Source organism: Ammodytes marinus, assembly GCF_949987685.1.
Source record: "Ammodytes marinus genome assembly, chromosome: 5".
In the NCBI taxonomy this organism is placed as follows: Eukaryota; Metazoa; Chordata; class Actinopteri; order Uranoscopiformes; family Ammodytidae; genus Ammodytes; species Ammodytes marinus.
The window spans coordinates 26,308,331-26,332,048 of record NC_137234.1 but is presented as its reverse complement, the minus strand read 5'-3'; the positions used below and the strand labels follow the sequence as shown (position 1 = coordinate 26,332,048).

Below are 23,718 nucleotides of genomic sequence, written 5' to 3'. Positions count from 1 at the left end.
GAAGGCCAGCGTATAGCTTCTGTCATTATTCGAACACAAACAGCCATATCAAATCTAATTGAAACAGCCTGGTTATTGGCTTTATAAATTATTCCAAATGTGGAGTTGTATTGGGCGAATTTGTTCTATATTTGATTTGATATTATAAGTGAAACACGGTTTGTTTTTCGTCTTTATTTTCACAGATAATAAGAAGAAAGAAAACTGCGTGGTGGTTCAATGTTGTTGTTGTGTTCTCATGCTGTCATCACATTTTGAGAACGGCTTATTGTAGTGCAGTCTACTTAGACAAGAAATTACCTCACAGCAATTGTAAGTCTGCTTGTTTGATCTGAAACTAAACTGAGAGTTTACTTGGACCAACCTCTTTAAGACATCACCCGGCACTTTTAACCCTCTATAAGAAGTACACAAGTTGCCATGGGCTGGCCCTTCCGTTTACCCTTACTGGGTTATTCAAATGGTCGCATTGTGCCACAAAACTCACAATGGCATCGAAACAAGCAGAGTTTGCAAGTCAGCAGGCTGTTCCTACCGGTTGCTACTGGGCCATGTATGGGGTTAGAGAGTGACCACATCTGCACAGTTCAGAGTTCGGAGTACAAAGTGAAGCAGAGGCTTTGGTATTCTACATCCATTCAGTCTGAACCCACAAGTGGGAACAGAAGTGGGATGCAGGAATGTCCCACTGCCAGCAAGGCTTTGATGAATCCTGGAGAACCTGAGAGTCAGCGTTTCCAGAGTAAGCTTTTGGTACAGTGTTCAATCTTATTACTATGTATAAAAGGCTTTGACTTGTTATGGGTGCCTGTCGCTTTAAGAGCCCTCGCTCGTGTTTTATAGTGCATGTGAGATTTGTGTGTCCGAGTGAGAGCTTGATGTCAACGTGCACCAGCAGTTGGCTCATCTTTATCCGTCTGTTTCCTTTGTTCCTGTGTACAGGCCTGCCTTAACCTGCCATTAAGCCCTGGGCCTGAGGTATGAGTGACTGCTCCCTCTCTGAGCCAGATAACACAATGTTTCTATTGATGAATGACCAAATCATTTTAAGCTTATTTGTACAGAAACACAACCCCAGTTCTAATCACTTTTAATAACCATTCACACACACAGTGTTTGTAACAGGAATTCTGGAGAATGTAGACCTTCAATGGGGGTCAAGGGGAATTTAAAAGTAAAATTCATCAATCTGGTGCACCTTGAGAATAGAACTAAGGCTAAATCAACTGTGTCCTATGTGAGCTACTTTGTATTTTCTGGAATTATTTGGAGACACAGAATTTCCAGAAATCTGAAAGAAAGCTCCGGGAATTGTCTTTTAATGGCTAAAGGCCCCTGATCTTCGTAGCCCCGAACAATGTTTTTTTTAAATAACAAAAATGTACTGCCCCATGATAGGCCAATAAATGCTTAAATAAAGAGATATAACTTTAGTATTACATTATTGGCTTAAGTTATTACATGTTTTAAAGAATCTTCTTAAAATCTGTCCAACATTAAATATTGTGTATGTTATTGGCGTGTGACCAAATGTTCTGCTTATATTACATTGGAAACTGGAAAATGATTACGTTATTGGCAGTTATTACAATTATTATTGGCTGCTATACAGTTGTGATTATATTTGGTATATTAGAGACAAAAACACTTCAATCATACACAACACAAGAGTGGAAAAAAAACTCATGATTTATTTGTAAAGCACTTTCCACAAAATGCCCTGTAAACAAATTAGAGGGACTAGTAACAATAAACAAACAAACTTTCCTAAAAAATAAATAAATAAACTTTTCCTACAGTTCTATTCATGGTTAGTCTACCATGGGCTCTGTGCCATGGCTGGAGTGTTAGAATAGGTTCTACCTCTAAAAACATACACATTAACCCCTCCTGCATCCATCTGTCCACATGGAAACTACGCTGCCACGCTAACGTGTACTTTTGGTCCACTGCCAGGAGGAGGCTTGACGTTAATAATACAGCACTAACGTTTGTCACGACTTTTAATGTGAGAAAGTAAAAAAAAAACATGGAAATTAAATCAAGCAGTTCAGACTGTGATCTGAAAGCTTGCTCCTTCTGTACTTCAACACCCCCCCCCCCACCCCCCCACGCCCCTTAAAAATAAAAATAAATCTCACAGTTCAAGCATATGGTTGTCTGTCTGCTTATAGTAACCTCTTTGACCTTTCACCCCTTCCTAATCCACCCAACATTAAGGCTCCCAAACACACACACACACACACACACACACACACACACACACACTACAATACAGTGTAACAGAATTTAAAAAAAAAAAGAATGTAAGGGATAAACAGACAAACGCGCACACTCACAAAATATGAACTCATGCCCACGCTCACGACACACACACATCCACCACACTAAAAAACATGGCTGTATACAGTGTGAAGCATCGTCTCTTTAGCTCTCTCATGGTGGAGTTGTTAATGGTGACCCAGGCTCAGCACGCCCAAATATCGATCCTCCAAAGTGACAATTAGCTGACCCTAAAAAAAAAAAATCTACAGCAGAATATCACATCCTTTTGACCCACTTTTTTATTGAGTCACAATAAAAACCCTGTGCGGTAATATGCATGTCAATTTGACCACATAAAGAGTTGTGGATGAAATGCAACTTTGACGTACTGCGGCCGGGTCTACTGAAAGTAAAACATGGCAGCCTGCATGTGACGACACCCATTGGTCAAGAGTGACTACATTAAAAACTGAGAAAACAGACACATCTCAAGCACACAAGGATCTCCATTCAACTTCACTCACCTCCTACAGTAGCTTCAGTCACTGACTTTAAAAACTATACAGGCTCACAAAGCAACAACACAGGCATCACAAGACTATTAGCTCACTTTTAAAAAAAAGCAACTTGACTGGAAAGCGCTGTGTTCGCAACTGTTTTCAGGTCAGTTCACGCCTTCACTTGCCACATAAGGCACAACTTTCTAGGATCTGACGAGCGAGGATATCTTACAAAAACAACTGTAAATATAAAGAAGAAAAAACGTTTCATTGAAATGCATCGTGAAAAATAACAATGACAGCTCGTGACGGCCTACAAAGGACAGTTAGTGACTACAAATAATCCATACACCAAAAATGTCAGCAACATTAAAAACAAAAAGAAAATAGTTGAAGGTAGCGAAGACACAGTAGTCTCAAACGCCTGCATGTTTCTGTCTTCATCAGGTCCTTATCAGCTCCCTGCAGACAGGGTGTGTGTGTGTGTGTGTGTGTGTGTGTGTGTGTGTGTGTGTGTGTGTGTGTGTGTGTGTGTGTGTGTGTGGGTGTGTATGTTTGAGAAAGAGAGACAATGACAGAGAGAGAGAAAGAGAGAGAAAGAGAGAGAGAGAGAGAGAGTGTGTGTATGTGTGTGTGAGAGAGAGTGGGGTAAAAGGAATCAACAGAGGTCAAGCTTCGTCATGCTGTCATGTCCTGGTCCAGAGGTTCACTGTTGGTGAAGGATGAGTCTCTCTTTAGGACACCTGTGGCACCACCTCCATCACTTTCTGACACATGGCTGTGCTGGACGCTGCAACAAACACACACACAAGACAATTACAATTAAAAAAAAAATTTCAATCTAGGTCAAGTGAAGAAGCAACACACACACACAGTTCAGCACCACTTTGTATTGTTTTGATTTGGCCACATGCCAGAGGTTTCACACACACACACACACACACACAGACACACACACACAGACACACACAGACACACACAGACACACACACACACACACACACACACACACACACACACACACACACACACACACACACACACACACACACACACACACACACACACACACACACACACACACACACACACACACACACACACACACACAGAGCTTGGACACCAGCTGACAGCAGGTGTTGTACTCACAGATTCCTTGCAGCAGCCACTTGGGTTTACTCTTCCACACCACACCGAACAGGTAGACGGGCACTCCGGTGGCGATGATGCCAAAGCCGATGGCACACTCCTTGGGGGTCTTCCAGAAGGACACGATGATGAGGAAGAGACAGGCCAGCACGAAGCACACAGGCAGCATAATGTTCACCTGTACACAAGCACAGAGGAGGGTCTTTACATTTAGCCATTTTGGGAAATAAGCTCCATCACAGGCTGTGTTCGAAAAAGCCCTACTAACGTCCTACCCATACTCATTTTGACATCAATTTGAGTATGTGACGGTTGTGTATGCGAGTTTGTGTAGGCGAGAAAATGCCCGGATGAGTACTAACTTCCTGGAAGATTTTGTGTATGGATTGATAGGATTCTACTTTCCCTACTCAACCGGCCCACAATGCATTGCGTCTTTTCAAACGGCATGGAAGTTATTTTTTATTTTATTCTTTATTGAGTGAAACAGTTCATAAAGACAGACAAGGTGAACAAAAGTGTTTAGCCTACATTAGACCTAACTTAATCAAACTAGAGATGTGTTTTTTGGTGAGTTTAAAAGGTGCTAGGGGATGGATTTTGCTATCTTGTTTCAAGCCTCTATGCTACGCTAAGCTAACTGTCTCGTGGCTGTGGCGTCCTACTTGAGAGACAGATCTTAGAATGTAAATCAATCCTCTCCCTTTTACTCTCAGTATGGAAGCTATGCGTATTCACCTTTAACAGCTACTTCGCAATGATAGGTATCGTTTGACCCACATGGCTGTTCATTACTCTCTATATCCACACTGTACATCTTATTTCCTTCTGAATGAATGAGTCTCCCCTATAGTAAAACAGGTCCTTATGGTGTCCTATGCTGGACACAGGTTTGATCTATAGTGGGATCTCAGACCCCACCCAGACACAACAACGTTCAAGTCAAGTATCTCTTTAAAAAGCTATTTGGGGGTGCTCCGGTGGCGTAGTGGATAGAGCGCGTACCATATTGGCTCAGGACTCATTGCAGTGGTTGCGGGTTCAAATCCGACCCGTGGACCTTTACTGCAAGTCATCACCCCTCTCTCTCTGTCTCCCCATTTCAACTCTGTTCTATCAAATAAAGCTTGAAAAACCCCAAATATAATCTTTAAAAAAAAAGCTATTTGGGATGCAAATAAGAAATGTAAGTTTGTTTAGCAACTTTCGAAAGAAGAAAAAGACACAAAAGACAATCAAAACTAAAAAAAAAGGCCTATCGTATAGCAGGCAGCTCTGGTGCTGTTTTTTTAAATGTGTCCACAGATCTTAAGGTCCAATGAAAGACGGGTTCAAAGCTAAGCAGCTTTAAATTCATGTGGCTTTGAATTGAATGGGAAGCCGGTGTAGACATGTCAAAGTGGATGTACTGGGGGAACCTTTACTTTGACCTGGACAAAAGCCTTCAGCACAGCAAAGGAGCCACATTAGCATTGAACTGGATACGTGTGCCTGGCCACCTGATAAATGACTGTAGTGTCTCCATATTAACTCTCTGTTTATTGTCACCATCCACTCCTGATGGGAATATCTGGTTCTTAAGCTGCTAAATACTGTGTCCATATAGGATTGTACTTCTGCTCTGGGGGCAGTTCTTTTATGGTTTTAGACAGTGTTCAAAGTCAGGTCCACGTAGAAATGAATTTTCCTGACTGGTAAGCCAGGCCTGATTGCCCCAGATCGTGAGCTCACAAATGCTCTTGTGTCTGGATGGGAGCAAAATCCCTGCAGCCAGGAATACAAAAATACAAAGAAAAGAAGAAGAACGGGCCGTTATAGCAGCAGGCTAATGGCCCAGACAATAACGAATGAGTGTTCAGGCGACCACATCATTTTGGCTCCTGTGGACTGTCTAGTGAGTTCTTCATGTACAGTATCTCTTCACCAAAGGGACATATTAGCCCAATGTAATAGTGTGATTGTCTGGCCGCTCCGCTAACAACCTGCTGAGCACAGGGAATGTGACAGACAAAGAAAGACAGAAGAAAGAAACAGTGTGGGAGAGGGAAAGAGAGAGATGGAGGTCAGCACAGAGACAGTGCCACCACTGTCCCACCAGAAGCACACACACACGCGCCCATGCACGCACACACACAAACACACGCAATTCTTGTGCTCCTGTCATGTAAATTTATATGTTAGTGCTGCATGTTTGTGCTTTATGCTGCTGTATACACTCACTGGCCACTTTATTGGGTACAGCAGTTACATTTCTTGTTAACACATATAACTAATCAGCCAACCACATAACAGCAACTCAATGCATTTAGGCATGTAGACCGGGACAGGACAACTTATTGAAGTTAAAACTGAGCATCAGAATGGGGAAGAAAGGGGGTTTAAGTGACTTTGAACATGGCAATGTTTACAGAGAATGGCCTGAAAAAGAAAAAATATTCAGAGAGCGGCATTTGTGTGGACAAAAAATGCCTTGTTGAAGTCAGAGGTCAGAGGAGGATGGGCATACTGGTTCGAGGTGATAGAAAGGTAACAGTAACTCAAATAACCACTCGTTACAACCAAGGTATGCAGAATACCATCTCTGAACGCAAAACACGACCAACCTTGAAGCAGATGGGCTACAGCAGCAGAAGACCCCACCGGGTATTGTCAGCTAAAAACAGGAAAGTGAGGCTACAATTCTCACAGCATCACCAATATTGGACAATAGAAGATTGGAAAAATCTTGCCTGGTCTGATGAGTTTCGATTTCATTTGCGAAGGTCAGATGGTAGGGCCAGAATTTGGCATAAACAACATGAAAGCATGGATCCATCCTGCCATGCACCATCAACCATGCCACGTTCAAAGTCACTTAAACCCCATTTCTTCCCCATTCTGATGCTCGGTTTGAACTTCAGTACGTTGTCTTGACCACATCTAAATGCATTGAGTTGCTTCCATTTGATTGGAAGATCAGTTTTTAATCAGCAATTGAACAAGTCTACCTAATAAAGTTGCCGGTGAGTGTATGTGCTTTTATTGTAGGTGTGTTTGTCCTGCTCTAATCTACTGTTGTGTGCACTTTACTATAATGGTACGCTGTGTTTTATTGTCTGCTTACTTTATAGGTTGTTTGCCATTGTCTGTCAATTTGTTCTTACTGTGTTATTGTATTTTCTGAGACTCAGCCACTCAACAACACACAGCATCGTACCAGTGGGCAGACGAGTAAAGTCAAGGCAACCACACACACACACAGCATCACACGTGAAAGCTCACACACTCAAATGCAGACAAAGTGGCACAATGGTCTTCTGTGTGTTTAGGGGAGTCCTACAGCTACGGATCTAGTCAGGAGGACCTGACATGGAGCTCTTCCTCTTGTACACACACACACACACACACACACACACACACACACACACACACACACACACACACACACACACACACACACACACACACACACACACACACACACACACACACACACACACACACACACACACACACACACACACACACACACACACACACACACACACACACACACACACACACACACACACACACACACACACACACACACACACACACACACACACACACACACACAGGACACCAGCTGACAAGCATCCAGCTTCTCTTCTATTCCTTAATCTGCCATCAGCCTCTATTCATCTGAGCTGAATGGATCTCTGTTGGCCACATGAGACAAAGATGAAACATTTCCCTCTGCCAAGGCTAACTAGAGTGGGAGTCGATGGTGACAATGACCAAGTGAGACCATCATGTTTGCTCCTCTCCAACTGCCTGTGTGTGTGTGTGTGTGTGTGTGTGTGTGTGTGTGTGTGTGTGTGTGTGTGTGTGTGTGCGCCTGTTATCCATGTAGACATACGTTTGTTTTAATGTTTTTCTTTTCTTATGTCGTTAGCCTCATAGCATAATTGCCTAAATCATATTTACTCTACTCTACTTTTACTCTACATCTACTCTATTCTACATCTACTCTACTCTACATCTACTTTACCCTACTCTATAACCTTTAAAATATGACTTAGGCAATTATGCTACTAGGCTAACGAAAAGTAGATGCAGAGTAGAGTAGATGTAGAATAGAGAAGATGTAGAGTAAAAGCAGAGTAGAGTAAATATGATTTAGGCGATTATGCTATGAGGCTAACGATGTTGTGGATGGCCCATTGCGTGGTCGAGCGTGTGTCTTACCTTGATGGGTCTCTCTAGCTCTGGCTTCTTGTAGCGGAGCCACATCATCCCAATGATGGCCATGGCGATGCACAGCCAGTTGAAGAAGCTGAAGAAGTTGATGACGGAGAAGATGTCGTTGGAGAAGGCGTAGAGCAGCGTCATCAGGCACTGTGAGTGAGAGAGAGAAGGGCTGATTAGGGCCAACAACACATCATGCATCCTAAGCTCTGTCTCACCCTGCAATCCAATACCCATACGTTTTACGCTATTTAGTATGGTAGAAAAAAAAGATTTAGGATGTCCCAATGATTGTGGTCAGATTAAGTATGCTTGAAAATAACCCGGATATCTATTACGTCCGGCCGAGATTTTCAAGTGTTGAAATCAGCATGCTATTTGGGGCGATTCTGACCCACAATCCAGTGCGCACACACCGGAAGTGCGCACTGGATCACCATTGTTTTAACTCACTATTTGATAGATGGGAACTTAAAAGACAATACATTAGGTGTTAATGCGTCAGATTATATCTTTAAGTCATAGTGTAAGATATATGTGTTTTAGTGTACAGTGAATTAGAAAACAAAGCATACGTACAGTGAATATGAGTGAGGGTAGTGGGGTGAGCAGGGTGGGGTGGATCATGGACAGCAGGCTGGGCAGGTGACCCTCCCGGGAACCACAGAAGAATAACCTGAGAGGGAAGGAAAAGCATGGATACTGAGTATGACAAGATTGGTATTGGTGTGTGTGTGTGTGTGTGTGTGTGTGTGTGTGTGTGTGTGAGCCTGTGCGCGTGTGCGAGTGAGAGCCTATGTGTGTGTGTGTGTGTGTGTGTGTGTGTGTGTGTGTGCCAGTGTGTCCATTACCTGGATGATGTGAACAGTGAGCCGTTGACTGATCCAAAGCAGGACAGACCTACAAACACCGGGATGATCCATGCCATGGGACCCAGGTGGGCATTCCCAAAGTCCTAGAGGAACATGAACACACAGACGTTCAGCATGAAGTGGTCATGAGGAGGTCCGTTCACAGCAGAAAGTGGTACAGCCTAATTTTTATTTTATTTTTTTTAAGATATTTTTTGGGCATTTTTATGCTTTATTTGATAGTGTAGAGACAGAGTTGAAATGGGGCAGAGAGGGGAGTGACATGCAGAGAACGACTGCGGGCTGGAATCAAACACGGGTCCACTGCTGGCCGAGGCCCATGGGGGGGACGCCCTACCAACTGAGCTAAGGGCGCCCCTGTACAGCCTAATTCTTTGACGCCTCTCCTGTGGAGCAGTTTGTACTCCGACTCACTGGGGTCTAATATAAGTGGATGGTGTAAGAATCCACGATAGCTTCCTGTGTTCTGACATTTTTATCTCACTGTTTCCTCAGAGGGTTGCACCTTTAAGAAGGCTTGCTATTGGTCAGAGTTGGCTTTAGTTCCTCAACTTAAAAAGGTGCACTATGCAGTTTCAGGGTTCGGGGGTTTGTTTACATGTGCAGAGCCTGCAGTCAGTTCACAAAACATATTAACTCTGCATGGATATATCAGAACAAAATCATTTTGAGGCAACAGTAACTTTTCACGTAGCTTTTTAACTTCAAAACAAGTGTTCTAGGGATCCAATTTTCCGGTGAAGTAAGTGTGCTAATTCAGGTATTAAAATATATATCATAAAATGGTAACTTCTCTTGACACACCCAAAGCAAGACAGGGCACCTTTAAAGTGTTAGTGAATGGTCAAATATATTATATGTATCCTTCACCCTTCATACAAGGAAAATCAGCTGTGTGTGTACCATAGATAGTATATAGTGTGTACTCACCACAGCCACAGCCTCGGAGCCGAGCATCTGCTCAGGAGAGAGCGTGGTGAAGTATGCCAGGTTGGTCAGGACGTACACTACGGTCACTATGGGCAGCGAGATGATGATGGCTCGAGGAAGGTTTCTGGGTTAGACCAAGCAAAAGCATTCTCAAGTTACAACTCAGAGAGAAACAACCACATGGCTGTCAATTACTACTGTGGGAAGAAAAAGTCTGTGTTTCATCATAGAATGATACGAGTCATTCATTAATACTCACTTGTAAGGCTCGATCATCTCCTCAGTAACAAAATTCAAGTAGTTCCTGAGAGCAGAGGAGGCAACTATCAGAGACACAGTACCGTTATGGAGATCAAAACAGATATTATACGGCTAATTGTACAAAAGACTGCTCTGTATTAAACTAGAAATGACAGAAAAAATGTGTTTTCTCAAAAGCATTAAAAGCTTTAGGCGTGAGCAACTTTCACATAAAACACATCTCCTATTTGTAGATAAAAGAAGCATTTTGTTTTTTACAATGTAAAGACCAAGGAAGACATTATTCATCCTCGGAGGGGTAGTTTCACAATTGACCTACATGTTAAAGGTTCAGTAAGCGGAATGGTCAGTTTAGCTAACTTCCTGTCTGTGACTGCAGTTAGCAGTCCCCTCCCTCGTCCCCACGTCACCACATTAATTCACTGCGGTCTTCAAGCAGTGAGTTATCTAGCATCATCTCAAATCCATAAGTGTGATAAAACATGATAAAAACCATCAAAACAGACACTGGGAAGGATTTTTACCTACTCCGCCATTGTAGGCGCATATACATTCACCCATCTGTCGCTCTGCACGTGCACCTGCACTGAGACGGGTGCCGGTTTGTAGCGTTCTCTCTTCTGATTGGTTATCAGTAGTGGTATCCCCGAAAAGTTTATTTGCCGATTACATGCAGAGCGAGTGACTGAGAAATCGGCTTCATGAAATGTGCACACTATATAAGTGATCACTGTATGAATAAAGAGTAATTTAACACTTATATTAACATAAATAAATTGCTTACTTCACCTTTAAGGAGGGAAATAATACTATGAAGAAGGCTAGTCGATAATTAAACATTATTGTTAAAGTGACATTTAGTGGAATCTTATCCTAAAGATTATATCGATATTGATTGATCGAATTATGTTACGATCTGTGGTTCCTCACGTTCATTGCCATTGTTCCACCTTGTGGGGTCACTTACAAATTAGATAACCAGTTGAAATGTAAAAGGAATTGAAATTTTCTGGTAAGGGATGTTAAATTCTCCATTACCAGACGCAAAAAAAAACTGAACAAAGAAAATAAATGACCATAATGTACAACTTAGAAGTCACACCAATTTCATAAAATCACATAGATTTCATAAATTATTATTATAATTTTTTTTTATGTCATTTTAATGGATAAATTGGTGGTCAACTCACCAGCCACCGTAGGCAAACAGGCCGCTGTAGAGCGCCAGGCCGACGCTGCCAAAGTCATATTTGGACCCACTGAAGGAATTCTCTGGGAGAAGACCGTCTGTCTTACCTGGTTAAGAACAAGGAGGAAGAAGTGGGTCAAGACAACAACAACAACAACAACAACAACAACAAAAAGCCCAAATCCGTATGTCTGCATTGTTGCTCTGTAGGCATATTTAGCACTGCAGTAAATAAAACGATCTGGATTTGTCTGACACACACAAACACACACTATAAAAAGGCCTTTGGAGGGGGTGAGGGGCGGGGGGGCATTGAGTTTAAATCTGTCTCAGTATGCTGGATCAGTGAAGGCCTGCAGAATGTAATGGAGTTAAGACAGGCTGAGACGGTCAATAAGTCAGCCAGTCTGTGTGCCCAGGCTCTGTGGAACCCGCCTGAGGCAGGGACGGATCACGCAGCAGACACGCACACAACGGGCTAGAAGAAGAGAGAGACACAGGTGGTTGACTGCCTTGCTCAAGGGCAGGGCAACAGCAGTTATAGGGATGGGAGAGAAATACTATTTTACTTAAACTTAACAACATTTTGGTGACAGCCCCTCTTTTCTGACCTGCTGCTGGTTTGAGGGGGTCTGTGCCACATTCCTCCCCACAACATGCGCCCACATTCTCAGACACAGAGACGGTTGCTAAACCAACCGCCCGGAGCAGTGTTGGTACTGGGAGGTTTAGCCCTAAGCCACTGTGCATGACTGTGTGGCTAACTGCCTTACACTCTGTCCTCTTAACCAACGTGTGACCACCACAGCATCCCAAGAAGACCTGTTGTCCCACCTAGTCAGTGCTGCTCTACTTACCAGCCGGACCAGCTGTGCCAATGCAATTGCAGAGTCTTCATCAATGTAAAAAATTTAAATTCTTCAGAGGCTAGATGGGTGTCAATCAGTATTGTCCTAAACAAATCCACATCAACTGGGTTTTACATGGCATAATCAAATTAAAGGATGGTCACTTTAATGATCAATTCATCTGCAGATTAATTGGTCATTTGGTCACTAGAATGTGAGGAAATAATAAAAAAAATTCCACCCCAGTTTCCATGTCCAAAGTGATGGAGGATTGCTATATTTTGTTTTGTCTTACCAACAGTCCAAAAAAAGTCTATGGATATTATAAATATACACACGATAGTAGAAGTCGGAATTATTTCGGGCCTATCGTAATCTTAAATGGCCCTGACTAAGGTATAAGTACATCTAACATAAACACAATCTCAACTAAAATAACAAAAAGCTTAGCAAACAGAATCCAGTGTGATGGCTATCTAAATAAAGTTGAGCTGAGTTTAGTACAGACGAGAAACATTTGGCGTACAGCCATGCACCTCTTATGGTCTTGTATTAACAACAGTTTTAACATGTCTGTGATGAAGGAGAGACAGTTTGCACATGTAGACAGTTGTGTAATCTACTTGACTGAAACACATTTAAAACATTTTTTTATCTGTAATGGAATGATTTTTTAAAACAAGCTGGGAACTCCATGCACACACTAGATCTTATGTTACTATCATACACCTCCCGGCTTTTTGGCAACCCATTTATTTACACACAAACACACACACAGGTACACACATTGCCCAGGACCGCCTGCTCCAAACTGACAGCTCAGTAGAGCATCTGATTTGTTCCTAACCTTTTACAGCGGTAAAGCCTGAATCCACCCTGTCTCCTCCTGTTTGTTGTTTTCTTCAACCCTGTCCTGACCAGCCTTTATTCTGTCACATGAGTAGAATTTGTGGGAGACAAAAACCACATATCTTCTCTTGCAATCCATCCCTTTGTCAACTCCCCAATTAAACTGTGCACTTCACAGTGTAACCCCTCCCCCCTACCCACGCTTTACTTCCCACTATGCGGCTATAAGGAAACACCTGGTCACATGATACCAGTGCCAGGCAGTGCAAGTAAGTGACACACACACACGCACACACCAAATTAAATATGCATGCACCACTTACAATACACACAAAGTTGCAAACATGCCAACAAAGACTGAATGAAAAAAGATCTTAGTTGTTACCTCTAGGTTTAATAATGGGGACTAGAAAGTTTTGCTGCTTTGAGTGGATTCTGTTGCATTAAAAAGGTTGAATTTGTGTATTTACTCTGGGCTTCACTGATTTAGTGCAAACCCTGCTTTTCTACAAAGCATATCTTAAAGAAATAGTTAAACAAAAATATATATACAGTATGTATGCTAAGTCCGGCCTATTAGGTTGTGGCCAGCTTGATACGCACCCACAGACACGAGAGTGATTACAAGGCAGTTTAAAGGCTTACCTATTGACCTGATTCCCTACTTTCTGCAAGAAAGAAGCAGAGGAGCTAGAATGACATATTACTACTCTGCATGTTTAACCCAATCAGTATAGGTAGGCTTTATGTAGATTAAGTTCACCAGGCTATTCAGTTGCTCCCTTTACATTCAGTTTACATTCTATTTAAGGAGAATCCGTTTAAGGCACATTCATAACACGGATTAGCTCTACTCTTAAAGACTCAGATGAATGGAGTTCTCAATGCTTTGGACTATTTACTAAGGAGTTTTTTTTTGGAACCCTCCCATTGAACAAACACACACACACACTTTTATTCATGAACACGCCAGGGATAGCTGTCCTGGCAGAAAACCACTTCAAGAAGTCAACCAGGATCCTATCACCACATTAGTAAATATCTGTACGTGAAACCATAGCTATATGTTGTTTTTTTAAAGTTTTTCCCCTCACAAATAAAACGTTTAGCGTCACACAGTTACAGACTAAAGGTGCGAACACACTGCACTCCGACACAAGTCAATGAACAAGCGCGTTGACACGCGAATTGGCGTCAAGAGTCGTCCGTTTCGCGCGGTACGTAGACGCGCTTCATTTGACGCGCTTCATCTGATGCGCTTCTTCTGCCAGGCGCGCGTCATTTGCAGCGCAGCGAACGCAGAAGTTGAAAATATTGAACTTTTCAGCGTAGGCGCGCCGCCATAGCCAATCAGCGTTGAGATTGCTCGGTGGTCTGCAAGACGAGGTAAGTGTGGGGAGAGTGAGGACATTGGGCTTCCTGATACGTTCTGTGAATATGTGTCTTTTGCATCTGTTTAGCTGTTGGTTGTACTTTGGCATAGTGAAACTCACCCAGCTGTGTGCTGTTACGGAGGGTAATATGAACCCAAACTTGACGACAGTGTCCGTGTGGATTTCCAATATAGTACAGCAAAGCACCGGTGTTGTCCTCCGCCAGGCGCAGCGCACTTTCACTTTCAGGTAGGCTGATGTTTGCCTTTATTTTTTGCCGCTGGGCACACACAATGCTGTTGTTAATGTGTTTAGTGTGTTGCTGAATTGCTGTTAATGCGTGTGTATTTGCGAGCAGGGTGCGTCTTCACGCTGTTTTAATGCTATTTGTGACATGACTGCCGCTGGTTACACAGTGTAGCCTACATCTGTCTTTTGGCACAGCTGGACCATGTTGTTGTTGTTGTTGTTGTACCGTCAGTGTGACGGGTCTGATGTCAGAAACGGTGCATCAGGTATATATGGCCCAATATGATCAAGCGGCGAGCCACTTGCGTTTCTCTCGTCAACCGCCGTTGGCGTCGAGTGCAGTGTGTTCGCACCTTTAGATGGTGAGAAGGACACCACTGCCTCACACGTGGACCGTCTGTGACAAAATGGAACTAAAGTGTATGTTGTCGGTCAACAAGAGATCAGTCACAGAGAGTTTCAGCTCCAAGCAGGGCAGTGTGGGTAAGCGTCAGAAACAAGGGGGTTTACTACCAAGATAATCTGATTACACTAGTTTTTAATCTGAGACTATGACCTCATGAGCCCCAGAGCTCCACAGAACACACACACACATATAACTCATACAAGATTCCTTCTATGATACCACTATTAAAAAGGTGGACTCAGCGATTCTGGAGAATGCTTGGTGTCAAAAAAGAAGTTGTAAATTGAGTGGATCATGAGGAGATATTCGATGATTTTGACAAAAGCGTTTATTTTTTGTCTTTTGACAACAAGCATTCTCCAAAATGGCTGACTCCACCTTTGAGTTGCCGCTCTTCTCTATTAATGTCTGTATTGTGACCCCACTGATCAAATTCCCAACCATTCCCAACCATGACTGTCTGGGAGAAACTTTAAACATACACGTGCAATATCTTTCTCTCTCTGTCTTTCTTGTTTTCTTTTTCTAAACAGGGATGTCTAAGGTCTGTTTAAAACAATAAAAGGTATTCTCTAATCGAGGCCAATAAAAATGGGCCAAAACCTCCACTTCCCTGGAGCAACAGGTGGGATTGCACTGAAGAAATCCTGTCAGGCGAGTTTGTTCATGTACCGTAATCACAGCCACGCACCCAGCCTTAACCTAAATCTAGATCATGTGAGATCAGACAAAATGGGATGTTTGGATATATAGCACTTAGTAAAAGGACTACAATTACAAATGAGCAGAATGAGTCGTTATGTTCCAGCTAAAGACCCTAAACAGCTATTACTCGGGCAGGGTTTGCAGTCAGTTTATGTGGATTAGGATTCCTCAAAGAATGAAAGAATGGTGGACACGGTAACTGCATCGGCCTGCTGGGGTTGTATCTATTGTATCTGACCCTCTGCTACTGGTCTCTGCCAGCGAAAACCAGCTTCCAGAAAAACACATACTGATTCCCTCCCCCTCATCCACACTCTCTCCTTTTCTATCTTTCTGCCTAATGCAAACCTCTCTCTCTATTTCATCCCTCACTTTCCCTCTCTCCAGCCTCCCTCGTCCTGACCTCCTCCCCTCTTACCCCCATTTCTTTTTGGTCCACTTTTGAACAATTAAAGCCAGTGTTGAGGTCCTGTGTGCCCGCCAGTCAGCTGATCTGAGACCTGTGACCTCCCGCACAAACAGACGGGTTTGTCGTTTTCCCACTGGTTTCTGCAAGTTCTGAGCTGACGGCACTTCTGGATTTAACTTTTCACTTCTGTTCATTCACTGCATTTTGTTCATTTATGAAAATAAACTATTAAAACCTTAATTTTTTAAAGGATTCTTAGTTTACAGCATTTTTCAGACCTGCCTAAACCTTTTACACAGTACTGTAGATGCGCTGACAGTGTCGATGTAATAACTCAGTTGTCCTCCTGGGGGAAACAGAAGTTACACACCATAGCTTTAAGCTCTAAACTGTAGGTTTGGTGTTACTATTTGAGGTAAAGTGAGAACGGTTTCTAAGCTGAACCTTAGAGCTTGGCTAGGGTTAATGTCAGGTGTGAGGGAAAAGGGTTAAGGGGTCATAAGGGGAAGACAGTGCTTCAGTCAGAGTAAACACACAGCTGGAGAAAGCTGACAACCCCACACTCACCTCACCGTCTGTGTGTGAGCTCCACTTACCTTTAAACTATTCTAGAAAACTGTTTCCTTTGTGTTCAGTCATGCACGACATGGGCCTGCGTCTCACTCAAGACTTATTCACATTCAACACTCATACTTGTTGACTTCCGGTTCAGTAAGTTTCCCTTGTGATTTAGAAAAATCTACTGCTCATCTTATGTACCACGCTTTTCTCTTGGCCTGCAGCAGCCCTATCGGAGGAGTGCATCAGCTTAGCTTCACTGCAGACAGGAAGAGAAGCAGTCGTAGCCGTGCTGCAGGGCTTGGCAGCAGACACACACAGGCAGTAGGGGGATATAAGCTTACTGTTACCTGGTACAACCCTCAAAATATAGAACTGCAAAACGTAGTTTAATTTCCATCCATCAATCTCGGTCTAGATTGAGAGTGGCACTGCCAGCTTCCTGGGGGCAGAGCTTCATGCCTTGAACTCACTTCCTTTGTAACATAACCTTCTACAATAAACCTTCAATGGCCCAATTGCATTTTTAGTGAATGGGTACACAAGTTCTAGCTTGTTCAAACAGAAGGCTGTGGTTGCATTCCGAATCGCATACTCTTTCTTTTTTCTATTCTACATACTACATCCGACGATAAAAAGAATCTAGTTAGGATGCAGTATGCATACTATTGGGACATACTTTACTCTCTTATTTCATCATAACATTGCGCCTTGATCTTGCCTCTTGGTTTTATATCCGGCGCATCCCCGTTTGTTTTCATATGGAGGCTTCGTCGATGTGATATCACTTCACGTGCGCACTGGATTGTGGGTCAGAATCGCCCAAATAGGATGCAGTTTTCAACACTAACAATCTTGGCCGCATGAAGTAGGACATCCGGGTACTTCTAACCATCCTAAATCTGGCCACAAGAATCGGGACATCCTAAATCTTTTTTCTACATACTATATAGTAGAAAGTATGCGATTCGGAACGCAACCTGTATGTTTGACTCAGATGTCCTGAAGCTAATTAGTAGACTTCCCAATGATGGTATTTTACTTTGAAAGCCATTGTCTTGTCACATCCTGTGGCTTTAATGAAGCTCCGGCCTGAATCAATGCCAGCTACTCCACAGACTCACTGCTGGCATTGGAACTAAGAAAACAGGCTGTGTTGAGATTAACTTTGGACAGAGTGGAATAACAACGCTGGGGATCTGATTAGTGTCAGAAGCGTCGCGACACAAATGTGGAGTGACGGGTTTTTCAAACAGAGGAGATAGTGACATCACAGCCTTCAAGATAACATGGAATCTCCTCAGTAAAAAAAAAGTTTGTCTTTTGCATATGAGATTATTGTCGTCATGGTTTAATCGACTCTACTGAAATACACTGCAAACCCAAAAAACAGAATGTTTCTGTTAGGGAGAAATAGATGTTTTGGTAACTCTTATTAACGTATTAATGGTACATGAATCATCATGAATTCATGTCTGAATTAATACATAAAAATGCACTTAATGAACAATCAGTATTTCACTAGGATTAATGCTTTCTCATGTGTGTGTGTTACAACTGCTGTTGACGGTGATGCATACTCTGAACATGTTGAACACTTTACCACTACAGTGGTAATGGCTCAAAATGAAAATAAAGCGTTTTCTGGTTAAATACAGTAACAGTAATAAGCAAATGTATGAGCCATTTCTTTGGTATAATTTAACTTGTGTGTGTGTGTGTGTGTGTGTGTGTATATTTTCAAGTAATTTGATTTAAACAAAACACAGCACAGACTGGGCTTGCTGATTGTATGATAGCATTTTGATTTAGTAATTAATTACATTGCTAGTTTACAAAAATCAAACTGCAATAAAATAAATCATACAGTATCTAGGTGCCACACCAGTAGAACTGAGCAATGTGGGATATTTTTTTGATATATCAGCCTACAGCCTAAGTGCAAAATTACATAGGAAATTGCAAAACAATGAACACTGTTCTATTGTTATGTATTGTATAAAACTAAACTCATGTGTAAAATGTAATCAAAAGTTAATAGTTTTGAATTGTTCATTTATGATATAATTAAATTGGACATCTAATATTTGTAGAATGATGTCATATTAAATTCATGTCATCACGATAGGATTCTGCTGCCACGTAGCGATAGTTTTTATTCTCTCTGTGACTTTTAACATTTCAAGATGTGTAGAATAGTGCTGTTGAGTCAGTAGTGAGTGTTGGTCACATACAACACACACACAAACACTATACTTGTTGCCAATACATTACTGATCTGCTGATCTGTTATGAACCTAGCAGAGCCCTCAAGTTGTCTGGGACAGGCCTACTAAAAGTCTGCAGAACTAGGACTAGACAGGGAGAGGCAGCTTTCAGTCTGAGGTCTGCTGCAACTCTCAGCTCTTTTAAATCGGGTCTGAAAACTTTCCTGTTTCCCTTTTAACCTGTCATTTATATTTTTTGTTCAAATGTTTAATTTCTTTTATTTAAATGTTGCATTTCTATCCATGTTTTTATTTTTTATTTTATTTTTTATGTGTATTCTACCCTGTGAAGCACCTTGAATGGCCCTGTGTCTGAAATGTGCAATATAAATAAAACTGCCTTGCATTGCCTTGCCCTTTAAGACATTTATGTTTGAGGAGTTGCTTAAAGGAAAAGTAAGAGATATGGTCCTTTTAGCTAACTTCCTGTCAGTGACTGCAGTTAGCAGTCCCCTCCCTCGTCCCTACGTCTCCACTCCACCACATGAACACACAGCCGTCTTCATCAGATAGTGCCGCGATGGAGAGCAGTGAGTCAATGGTTCACGGGCACAGAGACCCGCCTCTTTATAGCGCTCTGTCTCCTGATAGGATAAAAACGAGCGGGATACTCAACATTTTATCTGGCAATTACTGCAAAGCTGAATAACTGGGAGACCTGTGTTATGAACTGCACATACTGTTTAAGTGATTGCTGTATGAATACAGAGTGATTTAACACGTATATTTTAAAAAAATATCCCTAACTTCTCTTTTTTAACAGGAGCCTTGCAAAATGTGTGCATGGGTGTTTGTGCGAGGTACCTTGGCCGATCTTGATGAAGCCGATGACGATGATGAGTCCAAGCGCCAGGAGTTTGGCCGCCGCAAAGAAGTCCTGCACTTTGGTGGCCGCCTTCACACTGTAGCAGTTGATGAAGGTCAACAAGACTGCAGAGAAAAGGCAAAGAAGTAGAGAGGCTGTAAGTGGGGGCATCATTGTGAAACAACTCCCTGGTTTCTGTCATCTTTGCACCGCACCTACAACCAACCACATCCTCTTTGCTCGGTCTGCTCAATACTGTTCCACAAATGATTATCACATCATGGGCAAACGAAGAACTAACTGTTTTTGAGGTTAAATAGATTATAACCAACCATGTATGTTCCCTGAACCCCCTGTAATCATTTGGTAATTGGGCTGTGTGTGTGTGTGTGTGTGTGTGTGTGTGTGTGTGTGTGTGTGTGTGTGTGTGTGTGTGTGTGTGTGTGTGTGTGTGTGTGTGTGTGTGTGTGTGTGTCTGTGTGTGTGTGTGTACTTGTGGTTCTCAAAAGTCCGCTGGGAGCCGGAGAAGAATTCACAGAGATGGCAAACAAATTCTTGGGCGGATAACATCTCTCTCTCCACCATACCCCCTCTTTATTTTACCCACACATAAGTACACCGCTGGTAAACACCCTTAGCGCGCACACACACACACACACACACACACAGTAGCTATGGTTCCTCAAGCGGCCCCTATCCCTGGACGCTATTAGAAGTGATTAACTAAAGCAGCAGGTCCCTTCAAAGCTCCTAAATCAGGTCGGGGCAACAACAGAGAGACGAGACTGAGCACAATGAGGCTCTGTGCAAAAGAGACCAAGACAAAGAGAGTGAGCGCCTGAGTACAGTCAAGGGATACACACACACACACACACACACACACACACACGCACACAAATGCCCAATTAGGCATATGTGTGTGTACATGTACTGTATGTACAGACTTATTCCCACAAAAAATAGGTCAAATGGAACAGTAACTGGCACCAAAATAGACCTATGGATGTCATGTGTATGTGTGTGTGTGTGTGTGTGTGTGTGTGTGTGTGTGTGTGTGTGTGTGGAGATTTGGCTCTCAGCCCCAGTGACCCTGACCACTCTGCTGCCTACACCAAAGGCATGCACCAACTCACACACACACACACACACACACACATAGCGAGCAATCCAAGTGAATAACACACACACACACACACAAACAGATAACCGAGCCTCTCGACCCATGGCTTTATCATGTGGTCTCAGTGAGGCTTTAGCCTTCAGTCAATCTGAAGATTAGGTACTAGGTTTACTACCTGGCACCCCACACACACACACATTAATATGTACATGAAGTGTTATGTGTAGGCCTAGTTGTGTATTCACATAGAGATGAATTGTGTGGTAAAAGGAGTTAAGGCTACTTGTTGTGTGTGGCGTTCAAAGAAAACACTTCCAACCAGAGACTGGTGCTAACAGGCTAAAGCAGATTAATAATCCAGACCTAATCTTGTTGCGACTCCACACAAAACAAGGCACAAAGCAGACAATGTATTTGAGAAACACACTCAGATTAACCAGTTAGCTAGGCCTATATAGACCGTGAGGCTGATGTCTACAGGTTAAAAAACACTGAAAGGACCCAGAATAAAGCATTAGCCTATAGCTCAGGTGTGTGAAGTTATGGTAGGCCTATTTGTTTGTTCACCACATTTATTTAGTGCAATTCTCATACACGTTTGGCATTATAATATCCTCTTAAACATGCCGGACATAGTTAATTATTCATTTTTTTCTTATTTGTAGGCCTAAATAGGCCTATCTCAAACCCTAATGCATATGTTTTCTAATAGGCCTGCAAATATGTTAGGCCTATAACTTTAATTTTATATTCAGAGCACTGTGGCCATATTGTGTCAAATCCGAAAAATTGTCACATTAGCTTATAGGCTAGTTTTAAAGTAGGCTAGTTGCTTCTTTTACTGTAGGCTAGGCTAACTGACAGTTAAACAAAGTAATAATAGGTTTTAATAGGCCTAATACAAAAGGCGGCTATTAAAAAATAAACAAATTGACTAAATATTAAATTGGAGTAGCCTATACCTACATGAGAATACCTAACTGAATTAAATTTCGACTAGCCTAACTGTTTTTAACAAGTGTTGTAGCCCTAATTAAAAGTTAGATAGGCGTAGTAAAACTGACGAGCGCCTTTTCTGAGCTCGTAGTAAAATCGAGGCATTTCACCACAGTGGTTGAGGGTTTTTATACATGTGCGCACGAGTGGGGTGTGGTTGCTCATGTCAAGCGTGTGTTTTACCCCCCCCCCCACAGACACACAGGTGTGCCTACGTTTTACCAGGCTGACACAAATAAAGGGCGAAAGTGTAGGCTAAGTAAATGGGTGTGAATTAGGCTACTACTGCAGGCAACAGTCACCAACAACACACAATACAACACTGCCTGAAGTTGCATCATCCCGGGAAGCATGGCTCGGCACTTGGCTCACACACTTACGGATGCAGAGGCAGGCCACGACCTTGGCCCCGTTCTCCGGCACCGGGCAGTCGGGGAAAATGGGTTTGAGGAGGTATGTGGCGAACACGTAGGCGACGATGTACTGGGAGGACGGCCGGATGATGAGCAACTCGATCCACAGTTTGAGGAAAGCTGGCAGGGAGCCGTACACCTCCAGGATGTAAGCATAGTCCCCGCCGGACTTGGAGATCGTGGTCCCCAGCTCCGCGTAGCAGAGGGCTCCCACCGTGGAGAACACCCCGCACACTGTCCACACTATCAGGGAGAGACCCACCGAGCCCACCTCCCTCACCACGCCCGTGGGGGTGACGAAGATGCCCGAGCCTATGATGGTCCCCACGATGATGCCCACACCGTTCACCAGGGTGATGGTCCTCTTTAGGGCGACCCCTTCTTGCTCTCCCTCTCCTCCGGCGGGGTTTCCGGGGCTCTTGGTGTCGATTATCGCTGCTCCACCCTGGCTAATGTCCCCCTTGTCCACGCCGCTCCCCGGGGACAGCATCCTCTCCGTCACTTGCTTGTCCTCCTCCCTGTCCGCCGAGGAATTTGAGTTCCTTTTCTTCAACCCCGACATAGCTGCTCTTTCTTTACCTTTTTCTTTTTCCTCAATCGGGGACACAAAGCTTCCCGCTAAGCCGACTCTCCTTTAACTGCCGATCTGTTCTCCCTTGCTCTGTCGGTCCAGTGTGTGGTGTGATGCCGGCCGGGGCTCAGCCACGAGGAGTCGGCTGTGTGTCTGTTGGTTTGAGTCAGAGCAACGTGCGTTCGCGTACTCTACTCTATCCGTGTTCAAAGAAGCTATGGAAATTGGCGTGGTGTCCCTCCTCCGTCAAGGCCAGCCTCCGTGTTCTCTTCCCTGATGCCCGCATCATTTTGGCCTCTCCTGCCCTTTAGCGGCGGAGGTCGGTACTGCTCGCCTCAAGTGCAGCTCATCACCCTGGCTTACACCTCTCATCTGATCTGCGTTTGAGGGGCAGGACATGATAGCCCCACATGATGGACCCTAGTCTGCTCTACATGGCATACTTTCTATATAAAATAACAGAGAAATACTAATAAGTGAATCGGTGTATGAGTGTGTGTATGAATGGGTGGATGTGGTAAGATATGTAAAGCGCTTTGGGGCTGAGAAAATCGGCTAGAAGGCGCTATAAGTCAAGTCCATTTACCATTTACCATTTACCAATACAGCACAGGAGCCAGAGCCACCCAACAAAAAAAATAATTACATTTTCCACAAAACCAGTCCAGCTGGCTCAACTGGTATTCTCAGAGGAAATAGCATGAGGTAAGTTGTTGTCCCCCAGGAATGTGGACCCAGAGCATATTAGGCTATGTCATTTATGGAGCTTGTGCA

The 23,718-nt window shown here is 43.1% G+C and overlaps 1 protein-coding gene across 1 annotated transcript; it reads right to left on the bottom strand.

The window, feature by feature from the left end:
• Window positions 1-1,725: 1,725 nt before the first annotated feature.
• slc7a5 (solute carrier family 7 member 5) lies at window positions 1,726-23,140 on the bottom strand. Its single transcript, XM_080027322.1, has 10 exons — window positions 22,341-23,140; window positions 19,844-19,969; window positions 11,377-11,482; window positions 10,185-10,229; window positions 9,926-10,049; window positions 8,975-9,078; window positions 8,703-8,799; window positions 8,124-8,273; window positions 3,915-4,092; window positions 1,726-3,555 (listed from the first exon to the last, which is right to left on the bottom strand). Exons 1-10 carry the CDS (start codon window positions 22,933-22,935, stop codon window positions 3,500-3,502), a joined length of 1,581 nt encoding a protein of 526 aa, XP_079883448.1. The 5' UTR covers window positions 22,936-23,140; the 3' UTR covers window positions 1,726-3,499.
• Between the last annotated feature and the right edge of the window lie 578 nt (window positions 23,141-23,718).